We start from the raw sequence: 27,439 nt of genomic DNA on the forward strand, positions 1-27,439 counted from the left end.
CCTTGAAATGTTTTCAGACCAACTTAACAACAGGGACTGGAGCACATGCGGTGCCCCAGACAATGTCAATATTTTCAGAGCAACTTACCTTGGAACAATCTCCTCTGTCTAATAAAAATGAAGCAAATGTCCAAAAGGATTAAATAATTGAGATAAAATGCCCGACGAAACCTCTCCTCCTTCCACTTTCAAAAACTCGCGCCGAAGCTTTCGGAAGATTGACGCACATGCGCACACGGTCTCAGTCCCTCTGCACATGCGCTGCGGTCCGGCTTGCCAGGACCAGTTTGCGCATGCACAGAGGCCAACCTGGCGTGTTCCCCGAGGAAGATGACGTTACGCGATGACGTCATCTGCGCATGCGCAAACTGGTCCTGGCAAGCCGGACCGCAGCGCATGCGCAGAGGGACTGAGACCGTGTGCGCATGTGCGCACCGCTACGCAGCCTGATAACGTAGCATTGTCATCAATCACTTTGTTAGTTTAAAGCCCTATCTACAGCCCTAGTTATGCGATTCGCTAGGACTCTGGTCCCAGCATGATTCGGGTGGGGCCCGTCCCATTGGAACAGCTCCCTCCTTCCCCAGTACTGGTGCCAATGTCCCAAGAATTCGAACCCGTTTCTCCCACACCAATCTTTGAGCCACGCATTTACCTCTTTAATTTTATTGACCCTGTGCCAATTAGCTCGTGGCTCAGGTAGTAATCTGGAGATTATTACCTTTTTGGTTCTGCTTTTTAATTTAGCCCCTAGCTGCTCATATTCCCTCAGCAGAACCTCTATCCTCAGTCTACCAATATCATTGGTACCTACGTGGACCACAACAACTGGATCTTTCCCCTCCCACTCTAAGTTCTCTGCAGCCCAGATGAGATATCCTGAACCCTGGCACCAGGTAGGCAACACAGCCTTCGGGACTCTCGATCCTGGCCACAGAGAACAGTGTCTATGCCCCTAACAATACTATCCCCGATTACGAATACATTTCTCTTTTCTCCCCCCACTTGAATGGCTCCCTGTACCACGGTGCTATGGTCAGTTTGCTCATCCTCCCTACAGTCCCTGCTCTCATCCACACAGGGAGCAAGAATCTCGAACCTGTTGGACAAGGACAAGGGCTGAGCCTCCTGCAACACTACCTCCTGGATCCCTCAACCTGCCTCACTCATAGTCACAGCCTCCTGTCCCTGACCACTGGCCGAATTCAAGGTAGTTAATCTAAGGGGTGTGACTGTCTCCTGAAACACAGCGTCCAGGTAACTCTCCCCTTCTTGATGTGTCGCTGTGTCTGAAGCTCAGACTCCAGCTCATCAACTCTGAGCCGGAGTTCCTCGAGCAACCAACTCTTGCTACAGATGTGGTCACTAGCACCACAATGGGGTCCACCAGCTCCCACATCATGCGGGTACAGCACATCGCCCGGCCCTGCTTCTCTATTTTATTTAATTAGATTTTAATTTGTTTTTTAAATTTCCGACTGGTCTTTAGTTTTTTTAATCTGCTTTAGTTTTTCGTTTATTTAGTAATAAATCAATCAAGTCTTACTCTATATTTGATTTCAATTAAATTAAATTAAAAGCTTACCTGAATACTGACCTCAGCGGCTCTCTGTTTCCCTGCTCTCACTGTTGAATGTGACATCACTCTGAAGTCACTTTTTGATTTTTTGTTCCCCTGTCTCTGCTCCCGCGGTGTTTTTTCTCCCTCTCCGAGTTCTTGGTGCACTCTGACTCTGCCTGCTTACCTTCAATTTTTCTAAATGCCCTGCTATAACGTCTTTGATAATAGCTTCTAACATTTTCCCTAAGACAGATGTTAAGCTAACTGACCTGTAGTTTCCTGCTTTTTGTCTCCCTCTCGTTTTGAATAAAGGAGTTATATTCACTCTTTTCCAATCTAACGGAACCTTCCCCGAATCTAGGGAATTTTGGAAAATTAAAACTAATGCATCGACTATCTCACTAGCCACTTCTTTTAACACCTTAGTAAGACGTCCATCAGGACCCAGGGACTTGTCAGCCCGTAGCTCCAACAATTTGTTCAGAACCACTTCCCTGATGATTGTAATTTTCTTGAGTTCCTCCCTCCCTTCCATTTCCTGACTTACAGTTAATACTGGGATGTTATTTGTATCCACAATAGTGAAGACTGATGCAAAATATCTGTTCAGTTCATCTGCCATCTCCTTATTATCCATTATTAATTCGCCAGACTCAGTTTCTAGAGGACCAACGCTCACTTTGTTAACTCTTTTCTGTTTTAAATATCTATAGAAAGTCTTACTGTCTTTATATTTCTGGCTAGCTTTCTTTTGTCCTCTAATTTTACCTTCCTTATCAATCTTTTAGTCATTCTTTGCTGTTTTTTATATTCTGTCCAATCTTCTGACCTGCCTCCCATCTTTGCGCAAATGTCGGCTTTTTCTTTAAGTTTGATACTATCTTTAACTGTTTTAGTTAACCACGGATGGCAGGCCCCACCCTTGGAATTTTCCTTCTTGTTGAAATGTTTCTATTCTGTGTATTCTGAAATATCCTCTGAGATGTCTGCCACTGGTTCTCTATTGACTTCTCTATCCCTAACCTAATTTGCCAGTTCACTTTAGCTAGCTATGCTTTCATGCCCTCATAATTACCTTTACCTGAGTTTAAAATACTAGTCCTGGATCCACTCTTCTCTCCCTCAAACTGAATGTAAAATTCAATCATATTATGATCGCTGCTCCCTAGGGGTGCTTTAACTATGAGGTCACTAATTAATCCTATCTCATTGCACAATACCAGGTCTAGTACAGCCTGCTCTCTGGTTAGCTCCAGAACGTATTGTTCCAAGAAATTATCCCGAAACATTCTATGTACTCCTCATCTAGGCTACCTCTGCCCATCTGATTTTTCCAGTCTATATGTAGGTTAAAATCCCCCATAATTATTGTTGTACCTTTCTGACAAGCTGTCATTATTTCTTCCTTTATACCCCGTCCTATAGTGTGGTTAATATTAGGTGGCCTGTACAACACTCCCACAAGTGACTTCTTGCCTTTATGATTTCTCATCTCTACCCAAACTGCTTCTACATCCTGGTCTCCTGAACTTAGGTCATCCCTCTCTATTGCGCTAATACCATCATTAATTAACAGAGCTACCCCTTCACCTTTTCCTAGCTTCCTGTTCTTCCTAAATGCCATGTACCCTTCAATATTCAGGTCCCAATCGATGTCACCCTGCAGCCATGTCTCTGTAATGGCTATCAGATCGTACTTATTTATTTCTATTTGCGCTCTCAGTTCATCTGTTTTGTTTCAAATGCTATGTGCATTCAGATACAGAGCCTTTAGTTTTGTCCTTTTATTATTTTTGTAACCTCTAGCCTTATCTGTTGATTTACTCTTAGAGTTGTACACTCTGTCCCTTCCTGTCACAGTCTGTTTATCATTTCTCATATTAATATCTTTCTCTCTTGCCTTGTCTCTACTCCTTGATTTGCCATATCTTCCCAAATTTGATCCCGTGCTCCCACTATTCATTTTAAAATCCTCTCTACTTCCCTAGTTATGTGGCTCCCGAGAACACCGGCCCCAGCACGGTTCAGGTGTAGACTGTCCCAACGGTACCGCCACCACTTTCCCCAGTGCCCCACGAACCGGAACCCACTTCTACCACATCAGTCTTTGAGCCATGCATTAATTTCTTGAATCTTATTTGCCCTATGCCAATTTGCATGTGGCTCAGGTAATAAACCAGAGATTATTACCTTTGAGGTTCTGCTTCTTAATTTGGTACCTAGTTCCTCATACTGACTATGCAGAATGTCTTTCCTTGTCCTGCCTATGGCGTTGGTACCTACGTAGACCATGACGACTGGATCCTCCCCCTCCCACTGTAGGTTCCTCTCCAGCCCTGAGCAAATGTCCCCATCGGGCTGGCAACACAGCCGTCTGCAGAGAACAGTGTCAATCCCCCTAATTATACTGTCTCCTACTACCACTACATTCCTTTTTACTCCCTCCACTTGAATGGCTTCCTGTACCATGGTCAGGTTGCTTATCCACCCTGCAGCCCCGACTCTCATCCAAACAAGCTGAAAGAACCCCAAACCTGTTGGGCAATCGCAAAGACTGAGGCTGCTGCACTCCTGCCCTCTGGGTCCCCTTCCCTGCCTCAACTGCAGCCACACTCTCCTGTCCCTGACCACTGACCAAATCGGAAGACCGTCTCCTGGTACAAAGTGTCCAGGTAACTTTCCCCCTCCCTGATGTGTCACAGTGTCTGCAGCTCAGACTCCAGTTCAATGACTCTGAGCCGAAGCTCTTCGAGCCGCAAACACTTACTGCAGACGTATTTGACCTGGATCACACTGGCTTCCAGGAGCTCCCACATGCTGCAGCCATGACACATCACCTGTCCTGCCACCCTTAATGTGTTTTAATTAACTACTTAATTATTTTATTCAATTATTTTATTTTCCTTTTTTTATATATTTTAGTAAGCTTACCACTAGTTCCTCTACTATTTTAAACGTTAGGATTAGAATGGACCTTAATCACTTACCAGATACTCACCCAACAGGTAGCTTCTTCCCAAACCAATCACCTACCTGCTTGCCTGTGATGTCACAGCTTACCAGGTACTCACCAAACAGCTCCTTCCATTGCACCAAAGCAAGAACCAAATATTGGAGGGTTAAAAGAGTACCAAAATAAATGGAAAATTGGAGCACCTCTGCCCCCTTCACTGAACTCGCCACTCAACAAACTCAAATCTCCACACACAGCTTTTAATCTGCACTTCGTGAGTCTAATAGACGTTACCAATCATAATAAAGCTTTTCCAATTCTAATAAACCTTACTACTATTAGTAAACCTTACAAATACTGACAAACCCTAATAATACTTAATACAGCTTATGTATTATGTTGTCCTAATTTGAACTAATACACTCACTACTGTTCTTTCTCTCACTCTGTATTATAAACTATAACATTCTTTTTAGTTTATATACTAATAAATCGATCAAGTGTTATGCTATGTTTGATTTAAATTAAATTAAAACCTTACCTGTTAAATAGTGCCATGGGATCTTTTACTGGTATTTGTACTCCACACAAGTCTTCTCCCTGTCCATCTACCGGCTCTCAGCCTATTTTTGTTTTTCCCTTTTCGTTCATGGACTGTTTAGTTTCCTTTTGAAAGCATCTAAACTACTTGTCTCAACCACTTTCTATATAGAAGTCTATATATGGGGTAAAAACAAGAAATGCTGGAACCACTCAGCAGGTCTGGCAGCATCTGTGAAAAGAGAAGCAGAGTTAACGTTTCGGGTCAGTGACTCTTCTTCAGAACTCAGTTCCGAAGAAGGGTCACTGACCCGAAACGTTAACTCTGCTTCTCTTTTCACAGATGCTGCCAGACCTGCTGAGTGGTTCCAGCATTTCTTGTTTTTATTTCAGATTTCCAGCATCCGCAGTATTTTGCTTTTATCTATATATGGGGTCTCAGTTTAACATTACTTTTGAAAGAGGGCTTCAATACTGTGTAAAATGTCAACTCAAGTCTTTGGAGTGAGATTTGAACCTATGCTGATTTATCTCAGAGATAACAATTCTACCTTTGAGCCAAAGCGTACACCTATATGGTGCTCCACAACGATCCATTAGGATGTACTAGAGAGTGGTGATCCTCCTTCCAATTTTGTCTCCCTTTCTGTGGGGAAGTGCAGGACATCTGCATGGGTACATCCCTACAGAGCAAACTGTGTTCTCTAAATTGATGGCATAGCTTTTCCCAATTCTAATATACAGTGCCAGTCTAAAAACTTACATTAACAATATAAAGATACGATGACTTACTGATAATGTTTACAAACAATGGGAGGTACAATTGCATTTGCTGTAAGAAGGCTTTAACTTTTGAGTGTTGTAAGCTAGAGTTTTGTCTTATTTGGGGAAAAACTGAAACACTGCTCAGTTGATTCTAAATTGGAGAGGATCTTTGTCGCAAGAGACTTTATAATGCTTGGCTTAATATACTGCTCTTTACCTACTGCCCCAAGGTGTAACCATTATTTTTCACTCTTGACATGTAAATATATCTGAATAATTTGCCACATTATGGTACATGGTCCATTTCCTGATCTTTAATAACAATGATGTACTTACAGGCAATATTTTGTCCAGTAAATTATCATCGCCTAGGCAACGGGACCATCTAAAGCAGCTGCAACAATATGAGCAAGTAGTTCCTTACCTCCTGGATGGAGATCACCAGAAACAATCTTGCAACCTTCATGGAAAGGTCAGAATCTTTATCTTTATTTTTCCTGTTTCTCACATGGAAAAGTGACCTATGCTTAATTCTACATAAATCATTATTCATACTGAAACCAAGTAGACATAATCGTTACCAGGTACTTTTAATATCTTTCTAACATCTTTTACATTGATTTTTCTGGATTATTAAGATTACAGTTTTTATCCAAAGAAAATTAAATATTGCTTAGTTGGGCAAAACAAGTCATAGTATTTGGAGAAAAATTCTATAATTTCCAGTAATGTCAATATATTAATGTTCAATATCAGACACAGGCCATTAGTCAGAAATATTCCAATTTTCACAGGGGACAGCATGCAGCCAAATCTGACCACAGCAGATTTTATGCAGTTTAAGTTTACCATAAAGTCTAGGCTCAGGACTGCTGCTCAACCCATTCATTACTTTCAGTGTTATTTATTATTTCCCAGGGGATAATATCTTCCTGACATTTAAGGACCTTTACAGCTCTGCTGATGCTTTTATAATAAAGACCACTACATGGTATACAGAGGTTAATGAATGTGAACTTGTAGTTGGAAAAGTAAATAACATTTAATGGACATAAAGTTTGTTATTGGGTACCAGTAGCTGTACTTATTTTCTGGGCTCACTGGCGTTTTTCTATTACCCATCTAATTTTAGTGCTGCACTGATAAAAATGCATGTTTTAATCGAACTCCAGAAGAAGTCCTGACATGGTTAACACTATATAGTCAGAACTACGTTCAAGTTGAAGTTTTATGATCATGCATGCTTTTTTTTTGGCATAGTTGTTATTCAGGATGTGACTAGTGATGTCCCTCAGGGATCTGTACTAGACTGCAGCTTTTCATGATATTTATAAATGACTTGGATGAAGGAATAGAGGGGGAGAAATTTGGCACATAATACACAGATTTACATCAAATCCATGGGGGCAGGTAGTGCCGGGAGCTGCTACCTGCGCGGCCCATATTGATATCAGTGAAGAACGCTGCATGAGCCACTCAGGTAACAGCCTGTAGTGCTGCCTGCCCCTGGGGAATCAATATAATTCTGTGTAAGCTACGCTATGTGAACACATTTCTTCCTCAGAGATTCTTATATCTAAGCTTGCTGATGAGATTAAGTTAAATGGCAGAGAAAATAGTGTAGGTCAGAGCAGAAAGTTGCAAAGTGACATTAATAGATTAAAAGTGAGTGAGCAAAACTGACAGATGGAGTTCAATTTGGGAAAGTGTGATGTTTAGATTAGAGATACAGCACTGAAACAGGCCCTTCGGCCCACCGAGTCTGTGCCGAACATCAACCACCCATTTATACTAATCCTACACTAATCCCACATTCCTACCAAACATCCCCACCTGTTCCTATATTTCCCTACCACCTACCTATACTAGTGACAATTTATACCGGCCAATTTACCTATCAACCTGCAAGTCTTTTGGCTTGTGGGAGGAAACCGGAGCACCCGGAGAAAACCCACGCAGACACAGGGAGAACTTGCAAACTCCACACAGGCAGTACCCGGAATCGAACCCGGGTCCCTGGAGCTGTGAGGCTGCAGTGCTAACCACTGCGCCACTGTGATGTCATCTACTTTGGACCTACGAGATACATCAGAGTATTTTCTAAATGGCGAGAGGCTAAGAACATTGGGTGAGCAGAGAAATTTAGGGATCCAAATACAGAAATCACTAAAAGCTAGTGAACAGGTATAAAAAAAATTAAAAAGGTCAGGAGAATGGTGGTCTTTTTCTCAAGAGGGCTGGAATACAAAGGGGTAGAAGTTATGTTACGGTTGTTCAGAGCTCTGGTTAGACCCCATCTGGAGTACTGCATCCAGTTCTGGGCATCACACCACAGGAAAAATATATTGGCCTTGGAGAGGGAGCAGCACTTCTTCACCAGGATGGTTCTGGGGCTATGTGTTGAGTGATGTGGACTGATTGCATAAACTAGACTTGTATTACCTTGAATATAGAAGATAAAGGGGTGATTTTATTGAGGTGTTTAGGATGAATAAAGGATTAGTTAGCACAGTTACAGGCAAAGTATTTCATCTGGTGGGAACATTGGGGCATAACCTCAAAATTAGAACAAGGCTTTAATTCGCATCAGCCAGTGATGTCAGAAAGCATTTCTTTACACAAAGGGTACTGAAAATCTGGAATTCTCTCACCAGAAAGCTATGAGGATAGGTCAATTGAGAACTTCAAAACTGAGATTGATGGACTTTTGTTAGGCAAGGGTATTAAAGGTTATGGAACCAAGGTGGGTACAAGGAGTTAAAATACAGATCAACCATGATCTAATTAGTTGGTGGAACAGGTCTGAGGGGTTGAAAGACCTCCTCCTCTTCCTGCACTGTGTGTATCTATACTTGCAGTGTTGATATAGCACTGACTCTGCCCAATGATTCTACAGAAGTGATGGTGAATGATCATCATCAGTTGTACTGAAGTTTTACTGTTACTTTTATGTTTCAACAGAACATAATCCATTTTGCAGTGATGGAAAAGTGGCAGTTTACTGCACCTTGTGATAGGGTAGATTGCAGTGATCTATGGAAGGAGGGCATTTTATATTTCTCTTATATTCTTGTGACCATTTCTGTTTATTCATTATTGCCCCAACTGAGTAGGATATTTCATAATGATCACAATGATTAATAAAATTTGTAACAGGGCATCCAAACATTTTTCTTTAATGGGCTACTTAGCTGTCTTTCATGCATCCCCATGGACTACATATAAAAAGCGACAACACAAAGTATCAAATTCAGAAGTACATATAAAAACTGCATTCTAGGCTGAATTACAAATGACTTTAATTGGATATGACTGTTTGAATTTAGACACCTCTGATTCACAACAAAATAATATGCAAGTGTCCTCACCATTGGCTTCTCTACCATTACCGTTCCCCAAGACTATATTCTTAATCCCCTCTGGTGGTGGAAAGGTAGAATTGGATGTCGTCTGCATACATGTGGAAGCTGCCCCGTGGCGAAATGATCTGCAAGCATAGGGCTAGCTTACATTATGCAGACAACACCAAGCTCTGCTTCATCACCACCTATCTTGACTCCTCTGCTGCCTCTTTGTTGTCAGACTGCTCATTTTGGATGAGCTGCACTTCCTTCCAAATGGTAAGACGGAAACCATTGTCTTCCCCCCCACCACAAACTCCGTACCTTTGTCATTGATTCTATCCCTGTCTTGGCTACTGTCTCAGGCAGAACCAGGCTGTTCACAATCCTGACATCCTGTTGAAACCTGAGCTGAGTTTCTAAGCCCATATCCTCTTCATCACAAAGACTGCCTACTTCTACCTCCATACCATTGATCACCTCCACCCTGCCTCATGTTTAAGACAATAAAAGTTCATTGTGTAATGAGTTATAGTGCGTGAAAGCGGTTTGGAGATGTCAATTAGCAGTTAGCATAAAACTGGAAAATCTTTAGAATCCTGCAAAGCAACAACTTGAAGAAAGCCCTGTTGTACACACGTCAATAAATTTGGCATGGGGCTGGAGACTCTTTGCTGCACTTTTGAAAGTAGTTTCACAAAGGGAGAAATGCAATAATTCCCAAAAGCATAATAATTAAAAAATACTTTCCATATATCTGAATCATAAGACCTAAATTCATTGCAATGACTGGGACTGAATTCAATACGAAGCGACAGATAACTGATGGGTTTGGGTGAAAATATCATGGTTGACTGCACAGGCAACCAATAATACAAACGAGTTACAATGTGACCTAATAGGAAACTTATCAGTTCCATTCATCAGAAATAGTAGCTGCGTACCTGTGCAAGAATATCCTGCATTGACCCATCAATATCAATGTGCGGAAAACACCATTTATAAACAGAAAAAAAATTCCCATTCTTTTATCCTTGGATATGTAGTCACGTAAAATGTATTAGGGATAAACTTCCTTTCTTTTTAATTCCAATGAATATGTAGCTGTAAATGGAAAGTGATGAAAGGTGACCTGAAAGAGCTCACAGCAACATTTAATCCTGTGCTGATCATTCATATTACTCCAAAACGGGAATAAAGAATCTTACCAAAACATTTGTAAAAAGAAAGCTAGTTTTACTTGTTAAACACCTTGTTAAGTCGTTAGCAATCTAATTAATTAATCTGTACTATGAAATAAAAATGGATGATCTCACAATTTAAATTTTAATTATGTTAATTTTAAAATGTTGTAAATGTTGCATAGGGTTAAAGAACAGGTTTTAATTGTTCAGTGACACATGAGCCTATATTTTCCACTTGCGTGAAATTATGGTACATGTTCGAAATGGTAGATCACCAGGATGTCTGGACTATTGGTCATTTGCATCACCTTGACCGGATTGCCAGCTTCACAGAGGAGTTTGACTGTAGCGGATGTGAGGGGAAAGATTGGCTTCCACAAGCCTAGTACAGCGTATTGCCAGAGCCATAGCTTCTGCTTTTACTGAATCTTAATTCCATCCCCTGCCCACAAATAATGGAAACAAGGCAGATTAGTGAATATATTGTCTGTCACCCATCACTTCATGGGGGAACAGGGAGGAGCACATTTTTCATGACCCATTTCCCATTTCTGCCCATCCCAGTTCTGCCAAAATGTTGGTGGGAGAAGGGTGGAAAAACCTGGAAATTAATTCAATTCATCAACTTCTGAATGACACCTTCCCCATCATTGACTTTATTGATTGTATTTGCTTTGGAATTCATTGATATACCCAGGTTTCACATCCATATTTTAAGACTTCTAACTTTGGCACATAGAAATTTAACATTTGATCAAATATAGCTATTTGAAAATGAAACATATAAAAGAATAAAAGGAAAAGGCAGAGAAAATGGACCAGAGTAAAGGGTTAACATTGGCCTCGGCATGATTATCGAATGGCTTCCTGCTGTTCTGTGGCTTGGTATGGTTCTATGACTTATGTTGTGATTTTGGGACCTTATTACATTTTCTTTAAAGTTGGGTTCGTTCTATATACTGAGAATATGCAAAAATTTTATTTATCATTGATACTATGCAAATGCATTTTCTAACACAGAATGTACTAACTTGTGTTTGAAATACCAGTACAGTAATTTTGTTTTCACTGTTTAAAATAGTAATATGTTGGCAATACTAATCTTATTTAAGTACTCGTCAGTCTGGTATTGCACACAGTGGGTCAAGACCAAGCACAGTCTTTAAGCCAGGCTGGGTTTGAGGGTAGGGGATATTGAATTGGCCTGGGAAGGAGAAAGGACTTAGATGGGAGGGTGGAATAAGAAAAGGCAGATGAATGAGGGGAAGAGGGAGAGGGAGGAAGAGAAGGAGAGGGAGGGGCAAGCTCATAGTCTGTCTCTATTCTCAAGAGGTGGGAAACTCTAGCGGGGGGTTGGGTCAATTTCCAATTTTTCTGCCCAGTTGTGGGAGGTAGGTTATTGTTTCATCTTGTAATTTTTGATCGGTGAGGTATGGGGGCAGAGATTTAACATGTACTTGTGGTTGTTGTCATAGAATCATGGAATCGTTACAGCACAGGAAACCATTCGGCCCATCGTGCCTGTGCCAACTGTCATGGGCCCTCCCCCAGCCAGCTCCTGATGGTGTCCCCAATCAGCCCACAAATGGGCAGTTAATTATTAAAATTGGCTATCTATCGCTGCCAGGCGGGTAGTCTTTGCCAGTGAAGACACACCTCTGGGAAGAATGCCCAGAAGTGGAAACATATTGGATTGCTGATCTGTTGCCAGGATATCCAAATTTCCTCCTGGATTTGTCTTCAATTCTGCTCCCGCAAGCCTGGGAAGATTCTGCACTCCAAAAGCAACTCAGCTTTTGCCACTCTCCTGCCCTTTCCTTATAGCCTTGTAAATTTTCTTTCTTCAGGTGCTTATCCAATGTCCTTTTGAAAACTATGATTGAATACGCTTCCATCACACTCTCAGGCAGTGCATTCCCGAGCCTAACCACCGCTGTGTAAAAAACATATTTCCTCATGTCATCCTAGGTTCTTCTGCCGATTGCCTTAAATCAATGTCGTCTGATTCTCGACCCTTCGCTAATGGGACTCTTCTGTCTAGATCCTTCATGATTTTGAACACCTCTATCAAATCTTCTCTCAAGCTTCTCTTCTGTCAGGAGTACAACGTCAGCTCCTCCAATTTATCCATGCAACTGAAATCTACCATTTCTGGAACCAGTCTCATAAATCTTTTCTGCATCCTCTGTAAAGCCTTTACATCCTTCCTAAAGTGTTGTGCCCAGAATTGGACACAATACTCCTGTTGAGGCCAAACCAGTGTTTTATAAAGGTTCACCATAACTTCCTTGCTTTTGTACTCTATGCCTCTATTTATAAAGCCCAGGATCCCATATGCCTTTTTAATAACTTTCTCAACCTACCCTGCCACCTTCAATGACTTGTGCACATATATCCCCAGGTCTCTCTGTTCCTGCACCCCCTTTAGAATTGTACCATTCATTTTATATTGCCTCTCCTCATTCTTCCTACCAAAATGTATCACTTTGAACTTTTCTGTATACCTTCCTCCAGTCTGAAAAACAACCGTTCACCACTACACTCTGTTACCTGTCACTCAGCAAACTTCGTATCCATGCTACCACTGCCCCTTTTATTCCATGGGCTCTAACTTTGCTGGCAAACCTTTTATGTAACAGTTTATCAAATGTTTTTTGGAAGTCCATATGCATTACATCAATTGCATTACCCTCATCAGTCCTCTCTGTTAGTTCATCAAAAAGCTCAATCAGGTTAGTTAAACGCAATTTGCCTTTAACAAATCCAGGCTGGCTTTCCTTAATTAATTCACACTTGTCCAAGTGACTGTTAATTTTGTCCCAGATTATTCTTTCTAAAAGCCTTCCTACCACTGAGGTTAAACTGGCTGGCCTATTGTTGCTGGGTTTATCCTTACACTCTTTTTTGAACAAAATTGTAACATTTGCAATTCTCCAGACCTCTGGGACCACTCTGTATCTAAGGAGGATTGGAAGATTATGGCCAGTACCTCAGCAATTTCCACCCTTGCTTCTCTCAGCATCCTCGGATGCATCCTATCTGGTCCTGGTGACTTATCAACTTTAAGTACAGCCAGCCTTTCTTATATCTCCTCCATCAATCTTTAGCCTATCCAGTATCTCAGCTACCACCTCTTTCACTATGACTTTGGCAGCATCTTCTTACTTGATAAAGATAGATGCAAAGTACTCATTTAGTACCTCAGCCAAAACCTCTGCTTTCATGCATGGATCCCCTTTTTGGTCTCTAATTGGCTCCACCCCTTCTTTCATTACCTTTTTGCTATTTATATGCCTATAGAAGACTTTTGGATTTCCTTTTATGTTAGCCAACTGTCTCTTCTCGTACTCTCTCTTTGCCTCTCATTTCATTTTTCACTTCCCCTCTGAAATGTATATATTCAGCCTGGTTCTCACTTGTATTATCAACCTGACATCTGTCATATGCACCCTTTTTCTGCTTCATCTTAGTCTCCATCTCTTTTGTCATTCAGGAAGCTCTGGCTTTGTTTGCCCTATCGTTCCCCATCATGGGAATGTACTACAGCTGTACCCTAACCATTTCCTCTTTAAAGGCAGTCTATTGTTCCATTACAGTTCTGCATGCCAATCTTTTGATTCCAATTTACCTGAGGCAGATCAGTTCTCACCCCACTGACATTGGCTCTCCTCCAGTTAAGTATTTTTACTCTAGATTGTTCCTTGTCCTTTTCCATATCTAACCTAAGCATTATGATACTATGATAAATGTTCCCTAAATATTTTCCTATTGGCACTTGATCCACCTCCTTCCCCCAGAACCATATGCAGCAATACCTCCTTCTTTGTTGGGCCGGAAACATATTAAACAAGAAAATTCTGCTGAACACACTTCAGAAACTCTTCTCCCTCTCTGCCCTTTATTACTATCCCAGTCTATATTAGGATAATTAAAATACCCCATCATCACTATTCTATAGTTTTTGCATCTCTGTAATTTTGCTGCAAGTTTGCTCCCCTATATCTTTCTCACTAGTTAATGACCTGTATAATACACCCAATGGTGCAAAGGTATGTCGACTGTTTCTTAACTCTAACCAAATAGATTCTATCCCTGACCTTCCAGAACATTCTCCGCTCACTAGCATTGTAATATTCTCCTTAATCAATGCTGCCACCCTTCCTCCTTTTTTTCCTCCCCCGCTCCACTCCCAGCCTTGTTGTTTATCCCGCTCCGCTCCTAGCCTCGCTCTTTATTACGCACCACTCCCGGCCTCACTCTTAATCCTGTCCTGCCCCGGGCCTCACTCTTGATTCCGCTTCACTCCCATCCTCACTCTTTATCCCGCTCCACTACCAGCCACGCCCTTTATTCTGCTCCGCTCCCATCCTCGCTTTTTATCCCGCTCTGCTCTCAGCCACGACCTTTATCCTGCTCCACTCCCAGCTATGCCCTTTATTCCGCTGCGCTCCTGATCCCACTTCCGCTCCCGGCCTCACTCTTTAGCCCGCTTGGCTTCGACCTCACTCTTGATCCCGCTCCACTCCCAGCCTCACTCTTGATCCCACTCTTCGCCAGCGTCGCTCTTTATGCCACTCCACTCCTTGTCTCGCTCTTTATCCCGCTGTGCTCCCAGCTTCACTTTTTATCCTGCTCCACTCCTGGCTTCGCTCTTCATCCTGCTCAGCTCTCAGCCTCGCTCTTTATCCCGCTCCACTCCCTGTCTTGCTCTTTATCACACTCCGCTCCCTGCCTTGCTGTTTATTCCACTCCGCTCCCTGCCTCGCTCTTGATCTCGCTCCGATCCCTGCCTCGCTCTATATCCCGCTCCGCTCCCTGCCTCGCTCTTGATCCCGCTCCGCTCCCTGCCTCGCTCTTGATCTCGCTCCGATCCCTGCCTCGCTCTTTATCCCACTCCGCTCCCTGCCTCGCTCTTGATCCCGCTCTGCTCCTGACCTCGCTCTTGATCTTGCTCCGCTCCCTGCCTCGCTCTTTATCCCACTCCGCTCCCTGCCTCGCTCTTGATCCCGCTCTGCTCCCTGCCTCACTCTTTATCCCACTCGGCTCCCTGCCGCACTCTTTATCCTGCTCCACTCCTGACCTCACTCTTGATCCTGCTCTGCCCCCCCGGCCTCACTCTTTATCCTACTCCGTTCCACTCTATACCCCGCTCCACTCCCGGCCTCGCTCTTTATCCTGCTCCATTCCTGGCCTCGCTCTTTATCCTGCTCAGCTCTCAGCCTCGCTCTTCATCCCGCTCCACTCTCTGTCTTGCTCTTTATCCCACTCTGCTCCCTGCCTTGCTGTTTATTCTACTCCGCTCCCTGCCTCGTTCTTGATCCCGCTCCGCTCCCTGCCTTGCTGTTTGTTCCACTCCGCTCGCTGCCTCGCTCTTTATCCCACTCTGCTCCCTGCCTTGCTGTTTATTCTACTCCGCTCCCTGCCTCGTTCTTGATCCCGCTCCGCTCCCTGCCTTGCTGTTTGTTCCACTCCGCTCGCTGCCTCGCTCTTTATCCCACTCTGCTCCCTGCCTCGCTCTTTATCCCACTCCGCTCCCTGCCTCGCTCTTTATCCCACTCCGCTCCCTGCCTCGCTCTTTATTCCACTCCGCTCCCTGCCTCGCTCTTTATCCCACTCCGCTCCCTGCCTCGCTCTTTATCCCACTCCGCTCCCTGCCTCACTCTTTATCCCACTCCGCTCCCTGTCTTGCTCTTTATCCCACTCTGCTCCCTGCCTTGCTGTTTATTCCACTCCGCTCCCTGCCTCGCTCTTTATCCCACTCCGCTCCCTGTCTTGCTCTTTATCCCACTCCGCTCCCTGTCTTGCTCTTTATCCCACTCCGCTCCCTGCTTTGTTGTTTATTCCACTCTGCTCCCTGCCTCGCTCTTTATCCCACTCTGCTCCCTGCCTTGCTCCTTATCCCACTCCGCTCCTGACCTCGCTCTTGATCCTGCTCTGCCCCTGGCCTCACTCTTTATCCCACTCAGCTCCCTGCCGCGCTCTTTATCCTGCTCCACTCCCGACCTCGCTCTTTATCCTGCTCCATTCCTGGCCTCACTCTTTATCCTACTCCGTTCCGCTCTATACCCCGCTCCACTCCCGGCCTCGCTCTTTATCCTGCTCCATTCCTGGCCTCGCTCTTTATCCCACTCTGCTCCCTGTCTTGCTCTATATCCTGCTCTGCTCCCGGTAAAGGCATACTTGGGTATACAATTTAAACCCGACCCGGGCCCGACACGACCAAATCTAACCCGCACCCGACCGGGGCCTGACACGACCAAATCTAACCCGCACCCGACCGGGGCCTGAGTCCTTTGGGTTTTTCCCGCACCCGACCCAACCTGACCCGACACGACCCGACTCGACTACCAGAAATTAATGATGCTTACTCTTACTTTAACTTCTCTTTCCCTCCCTGACCAAAAGGCAGCACTGCCACTGTGTCTGACCCGACCCAAGCCCGAAATCCGGACCCGGAAGAGCGATCTGACCCGACCCGTACCCGACACATGTTGTCGGGTCCCATCGGGTTCGGGTCGGGTAGCTATGCTCTAACTCCCGGTTTTGCTCTTTCTCCTCCTCCGCTCTCGGCCTCGCTCTATATCGTATTTCTGCTTTGCGGGGGGAGTTTCTTTGTTTGCTGTTGCCAGCGGATGAATGGAATATTCTGGCTTCTGCTGTAGTCTTTGTTTTTCACTTGTGATATTTCTGTTCAGTGGCATGGTGGGCAATGCAGTTGTGTTGATGGAGTCCAGTTGATTGTGCTCACTTTCATGGTGAGGTTGCCTTCCTATTTTTGTCTGGAGGCCTGTTCTGAGTCCTTGTGCCCATCCAACATTTAATGTTACTGTCTGTGTCTTCGCCTTGCTTTCCATCTGACATTCAGTGATCACTTTTGGGCAGACTGTTTGCAATTATTATGGGAGCCATGAAGGTCTGTTGCAGACCCTTTAATCCAATCAGACAAGATTTAACCAATTAAAGCAACAGGATACTTGATTAATAAATCCAGAGAGTTTATTGAAAGTAAAATAATACCTAAGAATTTGGAATTAGAATTATACTTAACAAACTTGGTAATGTAGCTTTACAGAAAAGATTTAACTGACACTGAACTTTCTCACAAGCTTAGAAACTTAGTTTTAAACTTGATAAACTTTAAATTAAAAACCCGCTCTTTCTAACATGAATATTAAATCATTATTTATATCTCAATCAAACTTCATTACTATTACAATCATCTGTTTCATGTTGGTTGCTACTTAATACAGTACTTAATACAGGATACAAAATGGCTTCTTTAGTCACATGTTAGTATTAAAATGGCTTCCTTGACCTTGTTGGTTATTAAAGAGAAAACAGTGTGAAAATGGTCAAGTTAAGCCAAATTCTAACTCCCCAAGCCTACTTACAGGCAGCCATGATAAATCTTCCATGGATGTGGAGGGTTTGCAGTCGATAAGCAGAATTAGGGCCAGGTGTTTCAAGGTGCTGTGTTGGTCTTTGCCAATTTATTTTATATTATGCTCATTTTTAAATGGTTCATCCATTTGGCAGCTGTTTCTTTTTCACCTACTGCATGGTTCATCTTCCAATTATAAATACTGTTGTTTGTCGCTTGGTTTTCATTTTCAGAGACCTTCTGTTAGATTTTTTGGCTATGGCCGGATATTTTTAATGCTTTTCAATGTATTTTATCTTCTGGGACCAACTTTGGAAGATTTGCGCAGGGGCTTTAACAGACATGCCTTTGCTTTTGCAAACTTGTATTCATGCAGATTATAACCTGCACATTTAGGCCTCACTTGTTCTTTAAGGTTCTTCTACTCTGTTTACTGGTATCTGGGAGGAAGCAAATGCACATTTTTAAACAGGAGCACCAGCTGATTGTTGAGGGTTAGTTGTGGGCTGGCAAGTAACATCAGATGGCACCTCAATTTTTTCAGGCTGTTATGTAACATTACCTCTACAGAACCACCCACTGATGCAGTATATAAGGCTTTGACCCTATTCCCATTAAATTGCTAACCATCCAATTTCCCTTCGTGGTTCCCATGTTAGCCAATTTTTTTTTAAGGGTTTGCTCTTTTCAGGTGTTCTCCCTCTGTCCTTTAAATCCGCCGTCATCACCCCTTTCCTTAAAAAATCAACCCTTGACCCCACCATCCTTGCAAATTACCATTCCATTTCCAACCTCCCTTTCCTCTTCAATGTCCTTGAACGAGTTGTTGCCTCCCAAATCCATTCCCATCTTTCCTGGAACTCCATGTTTTAATCCCTCCAATCAGGTTTCCACCCCTGCCATAGTACCAAAACAGCTCTTATCAAAGTGCAAATGACATCCTATGTGGCTGTGCCAAAGGTAAACTTTCCCTTCTCATCCTTCTTGACCTGTCTGCAGCCTTTGTCACGGTTGACCACACCATCATCCTCCTCTAACGCCTCTCTACTGTTGTCCATCTGGGTGGGACGGCTCTGACCTGGTTCCACTCTTATCTATCTAACTGTAGCCAGAGTAATGTGTTCTCTTCCTGCTCCCGCATTGTTATTTCTGGTGTCCCCTAAGGATCTGTCCTTGGCCCCCTCCTATTTCTCATCTTGCCCCTCGGTAATATCATCTGAGAGCATAGTGTTAGTTTTCACGTATATGCTGACGACACCCAGCTCTACCTCACCACCACTTCTCTCGACTCCTTCAACGTTACTAAATTATCAGCCTGCTTATCTGACATCCAGTTCTGGATGAGCAGAAATTTCCTCCAATTAAATATTGGGAAGACTGAAACCATTATTTTCGGTCCCCACTCCAAACTCAGTTCTCTAACTACCGATTCCATCCCTCTCCCTGGCAACAGTCTGAGATTAAGGCAGTCGGTTCGCACCCTTGGTGTCACATATGAACCCAAGATGAGCTTTCAACCTCATATTTGCGCCATCAATAACACCGCCTATTTCCACCCCCATAATATCGCCCAACTTCGCCCTGTCTCAGCTCATCTGCTGCTGAAATCCTCATTCATGCCTTCATTACTTCTAGACTTGACTATTCCAACACAATCTTGGCTGGTGTCCCACATTCTACCCTCCGTAAACTTGAGTCATCCAAAACTCTGCTGCCCGTGTCCTAACTTGCACAAAGTGCCGTTCACCTATCATTCCTGTGTTCACTGGCCTACATTGGCTCCTGGTCAAGCAATGTCTTGATTTTAATATTCTCATCCTTGTTTTCAAATCCCTCCATGGCCACCACCACCCCCCCCCCCCCAACTGTAATCTCCTCCAGCTCCACAACCCTCTGAAATATCTGCGCTCCTCTAATTCTGGGCTTATGAGCATCCCCAATTTCAGTTGCTCCACCATTGCTGACCGTCCCTTCAGTTGCCTAGGCCCTAAGCTCTAAAATGCTCACCCTACATCTCTCCGCCTCTCCACCTCGCTTTCCTCCTTTAAGACACTCCTTAAAACTGACCTCTTTGAGGATGCACTTGGTCATCTGACCTAATATCTACTTGCATGGCTCGATGTCATATTTTGTTTTATAATTCTCCTGTGAAGTGCCTTGGGATATTTTATTACATTAAAGATGCTATATAAATGTAAGTTGTTGTTTTTCCACTTTTAGTATATGAAAGATTTACAATATACGGTGTCACACATGTTTCAAAAAATTCCTCTATTAATAATGCAAAAGCATTAATAATAGAGGAATTATGCACAAAAGCAAGGAAGATATGTTAAATCTTTATAAAACACTGGTTGGACTTCAGCTTGAGTATTGTGTTCAGTTCTGGGCACCATACTTTAGAAAGGGTGTCAAGGCCATAGAAAGGATGCAGAAGAGATTTACTAGAATGGTTCCAGGGATAAGGGACTTCAGTTATGTGGAGAGAGTGGAGAAGCTGGAGTTGTTCTTTTTTAGAGCAAAGAATGTTACGAGGAGATTTTATAGAGATGTTGAAAATCATGAATAGTTTTGATATAGTAAATAAGGAGAAACTGTTTCCAGTGGCAGTAGGGTCAGAAACCGGAGGCCAAGATTTAAGGTGATTGGCAAAAGTACCAGAGGCACCATGAGGAAGTATTTATTTTACACAGCAAATTGTTGGGATCTGGAAATGTGCAGCCTTGAAATGGTAGTGGAAGCAGATTCAATATTAATATTCAAAAGAGAATTGGATAAATGCTTGAAGGGAAACAAATTCCAGGGATATGAGGGAAGAGCCAGAGAGTGGGATTAATTGGATAGCTCTATGAAAGAGCTGGCACAGGTATGATGGGCTGAATTATCTCTTTTCTCTGCTGTATAATTCTGTGATTCTATTGGAATGCTGGCTGTCAGAGATACCTCCTATCAGAAGCTGCACTGCAAGATACATTATGGGACTTTTTGTGGTTGTGAGTTGTAGGTAAAACTGCATATCATTGACTGTGAAGGGGTACAAGACATAATGAGGAGCAGGATGGTATTAGCCCTGAGCTTGAAGAAGGCCTTTGACATTACCTCCCCTTAATCCCTAGATTCTTCATAGGGAAGGATGTCTATTTTGGGATCCTTAAGGGAATTTTGGGGTTTTCCTCCAGTTCAAGGAAATCCAATCATAATGCATATGGAGTTTAGCAGCCAACTAAAGCCGCAACTGTTGTGCTGTCCCTGTTCGATTCAGTGTTACAAGTTTTGCCAGTTACTAACTTGAAAGAGAGATAATTCAGACTTAAACAATCTTGTATTTGACAGTTCCTTTATGAATTTCAGAAGTCATATGTTCAAAATCCAAGTAGTTATTGTAACTCTTTCCTAGGATATGAAAAAGACTGTTCTGTTTAATTTGGGGCAGTTGGAAAATCCCATGAGATGAAACAGTTTTTATCCTAGTCTATGTATTGCCAGCTGTAGTTCTCATTCTGAAACAATATAGACAGACACTTTGGGCTGAATTTTCATAGCCCATTGGGGTGAAGCTGGGAGGTGAGAAGGTTGGCAATATAACAGGGAAGGCATTGGGACTGTTAACAATAAACAACAAATTGCATTAAATTAGCACTCTGTCAGAAAGCTATAACAAACACCTAATTAAATTGCATAAACATGCAATGCCTGATGTTTGTGTACATGTTTTGACCCCAAGGAATTCTAACTACCTGGTCCAAATAATTCCAGTATCTGATATAAACAGGGCAATTTTACAAAAGTTCAGTTCATAAGACCCAAGTCTGTCACTGGACATCTGGGTCTCTGCTAGAAAGAGATTGAAATAGAACTATCAGGAACCCCCTTTCCAAAAAGGAAATGACTGAATCTTGTGGTTGATAGAGTTAGCTTGGAAAAACTTATTTGTAACCTTAATGGAAGATGGAAGATGCTCATTTCAGCAAGATGGAGCAGGACCATAAACTACATTTAGGACTCCTCTGGAGCCCATGAGCTCCTTTTACTAATAAAGTTAATGGTTCCATGTCATAGTAAAGAGAAGTGGGAAACATAGAGAGGAGAAAGAATAGGAATACTGAAATAGACAGATTTTCCCGCATTAAAGCAACTTCAGCACTGAGGCATGGTTTTACAAAATGGCTCATTAATTAACTAATGTAAAGTGTTTCGGGTGACAGTGACTTCTGATAGAGATACTATGCAAATTTCAGAAATACAGGATAGTTTAGAAACTAATTTGTGTGGTTAATACCGTTCAGACATAGTGCAATGGCCTGATATTTGTTCATCCAATATTTTAAGAGGTATCAACCTCTGACATTCAATGGCATTACAATTGCTGAATCCCCCATTGTCAACACCCTGGTTACCATTGACCAGAAACTGAACTGGAGTAGCCATATAAATGCCGTTGCTACCAGAGCAGGTCAGAGGCTAGGAATCCTGCAGTGAGTAACCCACCTCCTGACTCCCCAAAGCCTGTCCACCATCTACAAGGCACAAGTCAGGAGTGTAATGGAATACTCTCCACTTGCCTGGATGAGTGCAGCTCCAACAACACTCAAGAAACTCGACACCATCCAGGACAAAGCAGTCCACCTGATTGGCACCCCAACCACAAACATTCACTCCCTCCACCACTGACGCACAGTGGCAGCATTGTGCACCATCTACAAGATGTACTGCAGCAATACACCAAGGCTGCTTAGACAGCATCTTCCAAACCTGCGACTTCGACCACCTAGAAGGACAAGAGCAGCAGATGCTTGGGAACTCCAGCACCTGCAAGTTCCCCTCCAAGCCACACACCATCCTGACTTGGAACTATATTGCCATTCCTTCACTGTCGCTGGGTCAAAATCTTGGAACTCTCTTCCTTCCAGCACTGTTGGTGTGCCTACCCCACATGGACTGCAGCGGTTCAAGAAGGCAGCTTACCATCAGCTTCTCAAGGGCAATTAGGGATGGGCAATAAATGCTGGCCTAGCCAGCGACACCCACATCCCATGAACGAATAAAAAAAACCCCATTCATTTAAAATATTAAATAGCAGATACAAGAATGCCATAAGAATGTGTTAAAGGTTTGCATGCTAACATTGTCTTATTCTGATACACAACAGGACTATTCTTGTGCATTGGAGTGGATCTCATAACCTGAGCCTTAAAAAGCATCAATATCAGAACAGTTTCTCATTTTGACTGGTGCATCTTTTGGTCCATATGACTTTACCAAAGAACTCTCAAACCAAGATAGGAGGGATTTTCATTGTATAGGTAAAAATACGAAGAATTGGCATTTTGTCGGATTGATTTGCCTGTGAATTAAATTTGGAAAAAGTCACAAAAGCAGATACAAAAACAAAATGGCTTCAGGTTTTTCTGACAGCTAATGTGTAATAGATACAATGATTTTTTTTGGCAGTGGAACAATAGCAAAGTCATCATGGCTACCAAGGAGAAAGTAAAATCTAACACTCCTTAAATGCATTTGAAGGAAACACCTCTGCTTTGAGCATGTCTGAATTTCATTTTTTGGCAATATAAGTTTCAGAACATGCAGATTATATTACCCACAGATGCCAGAAGTTCAGCCAAAGTATAAGAAGATCTCTTCATCACTGTGGGGTTTACTCTTGAGACAGCTGTACAACTGTAAATCATCTGTTTTAGTTTTCTCTCCTAGCTAAGGTTGTAACAGAGAGTGAAGACTTAAGTTCAAGTTTGTGCACTATATAGTTCAGTTAGAAGGGTAGAGTTTCCTGGATCTAGAGACAAACTGAATTGCTTTGGTGCAGTAAGTATCAGAAAATTCAGTGAGTGAGAGTGTACGCCTATATCGAAGCCTTCAGATATTTTCCTTCAGACACCACCTGATCTTTAAAAGCCGGTTCCGAAGAAGGGTCACTGACCCGAAACGTTAACTCTGCTTCTCTTTCCACAGATGCTGCCAGACCTGCTGAGTGAATCCAGCATTTCTTGTTTTTGTACCTGATCTTTAACATTGCCTGGGCCCAGGCAATGCAATGTACTTGTGTGCAGACCCAGGAAAATCTCCCTTAATACGTCTGATCTATTTGATTACTTTCAGTTCAATTATGACCAATACACACTTTCACACTCCTTGATCTCAGGTAGGCTGACACAGACTAGATTAATCAATTAATTCAGACATCACCAAATAACAATATATTTCTCAAGCAAAAACAGAAAATGCTGGAAATATTCAGCAGGTCGGGCAGCATCTGTGGAGAGAAAAACAGAGTTAACTTTCAGGTCAGTGACCTTTCATCAGAACTGGCAAAGGTTAGAAATGTAATAGCTGGCAGCATCTGTGGAAAGAGAAGCAGAGTTAACGTTTCGGGATCCGAAACGTTAACTCTGCTTCTCTTTCCACAGATGCTGCCAGACCTGCTGAGTGGTTCCAGCATTTCTTGTTTTTATTTCAGATTTCCAGCATCCGCAGTATTTTGCTTTTATCGAAATGTAATAGGTTTTGAGCAAGTGAAAGAGTGGAGGGGGGTAGGAGAACAAAAGGGAAGCTCTGCGATAGGTTGGAGGCAGGAGAGATTAAATGACAAAAGGATTCATGATACAAATTCAAGTAAAGAAATAAAAGATGTGGCTGGATGAGGTGTAAATTGCAGGAGAACAGCCATCTGAACACAAAGTAAAGGGATAAAGGGATTAAGAAAGAAACAGTGGCTCTCTCCTGTCCTCTACCCTATCACAGACCTTCCCTTTTGTTCTCCCCCCGCCGCCCCCACCCACCTTTCACTTGCTCAAACCTATAACATTTCTAACTTTTCCCAGTTCAGATGAAAGGTGGTCGACCTGAACCATTAACTCTGTTTCTTTCTCCACCGATGTTGCCAGACGTGCTGAGTATTTCCAGCAGTTTCTATTTTTGTTTCAGATTTCCAGCGTCTGCAGTATTTTGCTTTTGAATATATTTCTCAACACATGCATGACCAGTTAAGCAGTAGAACAATGATAAAGATATTTGTAATCAATACTTCACACTGGGATTATTTCATTGGCATGTCTATTCACCCTGAAATTATACTGTATTGCTGTTAGGCTACAAATATTTAACACATTCACATGCAATTTGTTTGTCCTCTATTGTAACAGGGTCACTAACCAGTTGATTTTAAATGGGTGAAAGGTTGTGCAATGGGTCTTGGAAGGTGTTGTATTTACAATATCAGCAAAACAGGGCAAGGATGTTCAGAGGGATATTTGATCATAATAGTGGTGGTAAAAAGGAACCAGAAGCTAGATTGGAAAGGTCAAAGGCGGATCACCCATCAGACAACAACATTTTTGCTGATATATTGTCCAAGGTTTCAAGTATTGAAGTCTTGGATTAACTCAGTCTTTGTGAACAGTTAATATTTGTTGAGGGGCAATCAACATTTCTATGAGGTAGCTTTGATAATATGTAGAAGTTCTACTTCAGGCCAGAGGAGATAGTGAGACCAAGAATGTTGGGAGATGAATAAGGACTAAGCCATCAAAGATGAAAGGTGATAAGTATTTGTTCAAATTATGAAATTCATGAAGCAACTATGTGTCTTCAAAGGATTGAAAGAAATACCATTATTGAATGGCCTAAGGGAATTCAAGATGTAGTAATTCAAGCTTTCCACTGCAAGAGGACTGAGTGCTGTGTGTTTTGATAGCATGTGATCTATTCTAAAGGGAGTATGAAAGTAACATACAAATAGGGTCATTCGCTTGGTTCCTGAGTTTTGTACAGTTATTATGTAGATATAATGCTGAAGTGGCATAAACCCTGAACTGGTATCCTTCAACTCTTTAGAAAATTAACATGCTGGTGTGTTGTAGTCATTTCACTCTACTCACTCAGAATTTCCAGCACTCGTGATTTGGACTTTTCTGCCCACATATGCACTATTATCAGCTAGGCTGCTCTGATTATAACATATGTAATTCCAGGGTTCATCATAGCCCAGCAATAGCTGGATAGAAACCACAGAGCGACCCGGTGAATAGATTAAACACTATTTCAAACAATCTCTGACACATACAAACAAGACTTCTAACTACACCATGCATTTCAAATTGTATTTCATGATTTTTGTATTTTTACCACAGAGCCACCCTACATGGGCTAAGTTCCTAATTGAAGCTGAAGGCAAACAGTTGATCATCAAACTTGAAAGAAATGAGTGAGTAGTTCTAATGTAGTCTGTACTACAAATTGATGGCATATGTGACGCCTAGGGCAATAAGTGTGTTCTGCTTAATGATGCGCAGCTTCTGGTAAACATATTGTAAATCTAATGTTCCTATTTAAACTTAAATTACTTTTAACTTAAATAACATTAATCAACACATTCTAAGATTCTGTTAAACATGTCAAGTAATATTGAACATTCATTCACATCATAGATAAAAGTTCAAACTTATTTATAGCTTTGCTTTTTATATTTTCCTTGTGATGAACATGATGACAAGTTAGTGCATCTTAATGACCCTGCTGCTTTTATTTTTGACGATTAAAACATGTAACAATGTTATTTATCATCAATCAAACATTTCTACCTTGGCAGCATTGGTACGTTGCGGTAACTCTGTCTTGCCCTAATAAATCTGAACTTCAAGATTTCAGTTTAAGGTTCTTGCTATGAATGCTCTAGCAATGCTTGAGTGCAGACATCATACTCAATTCGAAAGTTGAAGATTATGGTTTTGACTTTAAATCTGCCTCATGAGGTCTATACAGCCCTTAGTGTGCAGAACAAAATAATACTTTTTTGTATTATGTAACTGTACTAAAAAGAGTCAAATTTTGGTGTTGGCAACATATGCACTCAAGATGGAAATTGGTAAGTTATTTTGAAAAATTACACATGGGGATTAATTTTGCAACCCCAGCAGCTGCCATTCCCAGAACACCTCCCAATTTTTATCCCATGGGCACATTATGACTGCAGTTATGTGAACAAAGAGAAATGTACCCTCAGACCTTTGTCCATGTGAGTCTCGTACTACATTATATAAAGGATTGGTTTTCTTTACGTCATTTCAGTAGCTAGTGAGGACACTCCGAACAGTAATGATGCGTTCATCAAAGTTGATTGGTAACCAGTGTTCTATTGCCACAGCAGAAAACAAAAAGACAGAGTGAACACTGCACTGGTGGAGACTGAATTCCTGTTCTTTCCACTCACAAGTGGGAAAGAACAATTATTTCTTAGAAGAACAACAGTTACACAGCATCATCAGATAGAATATCTTCTGTTCTATTATTGCTGATCAGGTTGGGTTTAAATTGTTCCAGCTCATGTATCTGCCTGGTACATTTCTCTGTGATGTCATCCATATTTAGAAAGATGTAGATGACATGGATTTTATTTTTACAGCTGTGAATTAGAATAATACTTGAAAAGTGAATGTTATTAGGGATCACCAACTAAAACCCAGCAGCTGTCAAAAGCTGTTGAATTCTACTTAGTCCCATATTACACCACAAAATGCCCTTTCATTCTATGCTTTCAGTTGCTACTATTAATTGTGTATCAGATAGTCACTGAAGGTTTCTTTCATTTGACTTCCAATAAAACTACCAAAAATAAAGGGAATTCGACAGAGTTAACAACACAATATTTGACCTGTTTATTGTCTGTACAGTTGAAGCACAATTCATGATATGAAAAAT

General features: G+C 42.1%; 1 protein-coding gene across 4 annotated transcripts in view; it reads left to right on the forward strand.

Annotated features, from left to right (window-relative positions):
• Positions 1–27,439, forward strand: part of adam12 (ADAM metallopeptidase domain 12) — a 378,401-nt gene that overhangs the window by 57,930 nt on the left and 293,032 nt on the right. For all 4 annotated transcript variants that reach the window (XM_068052744.1, XM_068052745.1, XM_068052747.1 and 1 more), the window contains 2 exons: positions 6,158–6,291; positions 25,873–25,946. In XM_068052744.1, coding sequence (XP_067908845.1) covers positions 6,158–6,291; positions 25,873–25,946 — 208 coding nt within the window. The remainder of the gene's footprint in view (positions 1–6,157; positions 6,292–25,872; positions 25,947–27,439) is intronic.

Source organism: Heterodontus francisci, chromosome 20 (genome assembly GCF_036365525.1).
Source record: "Heterodontus francisci isolate sHetFra1 chromosome 20, sHetFra1.hap1, whole genome shotgun sequence".
NCBI lineage: Eukaryota > Metazoa > Chordata > Chondrichthyes > Heterodontiformes > Heterodontidae > Heterodontus > Heterodontus francisci.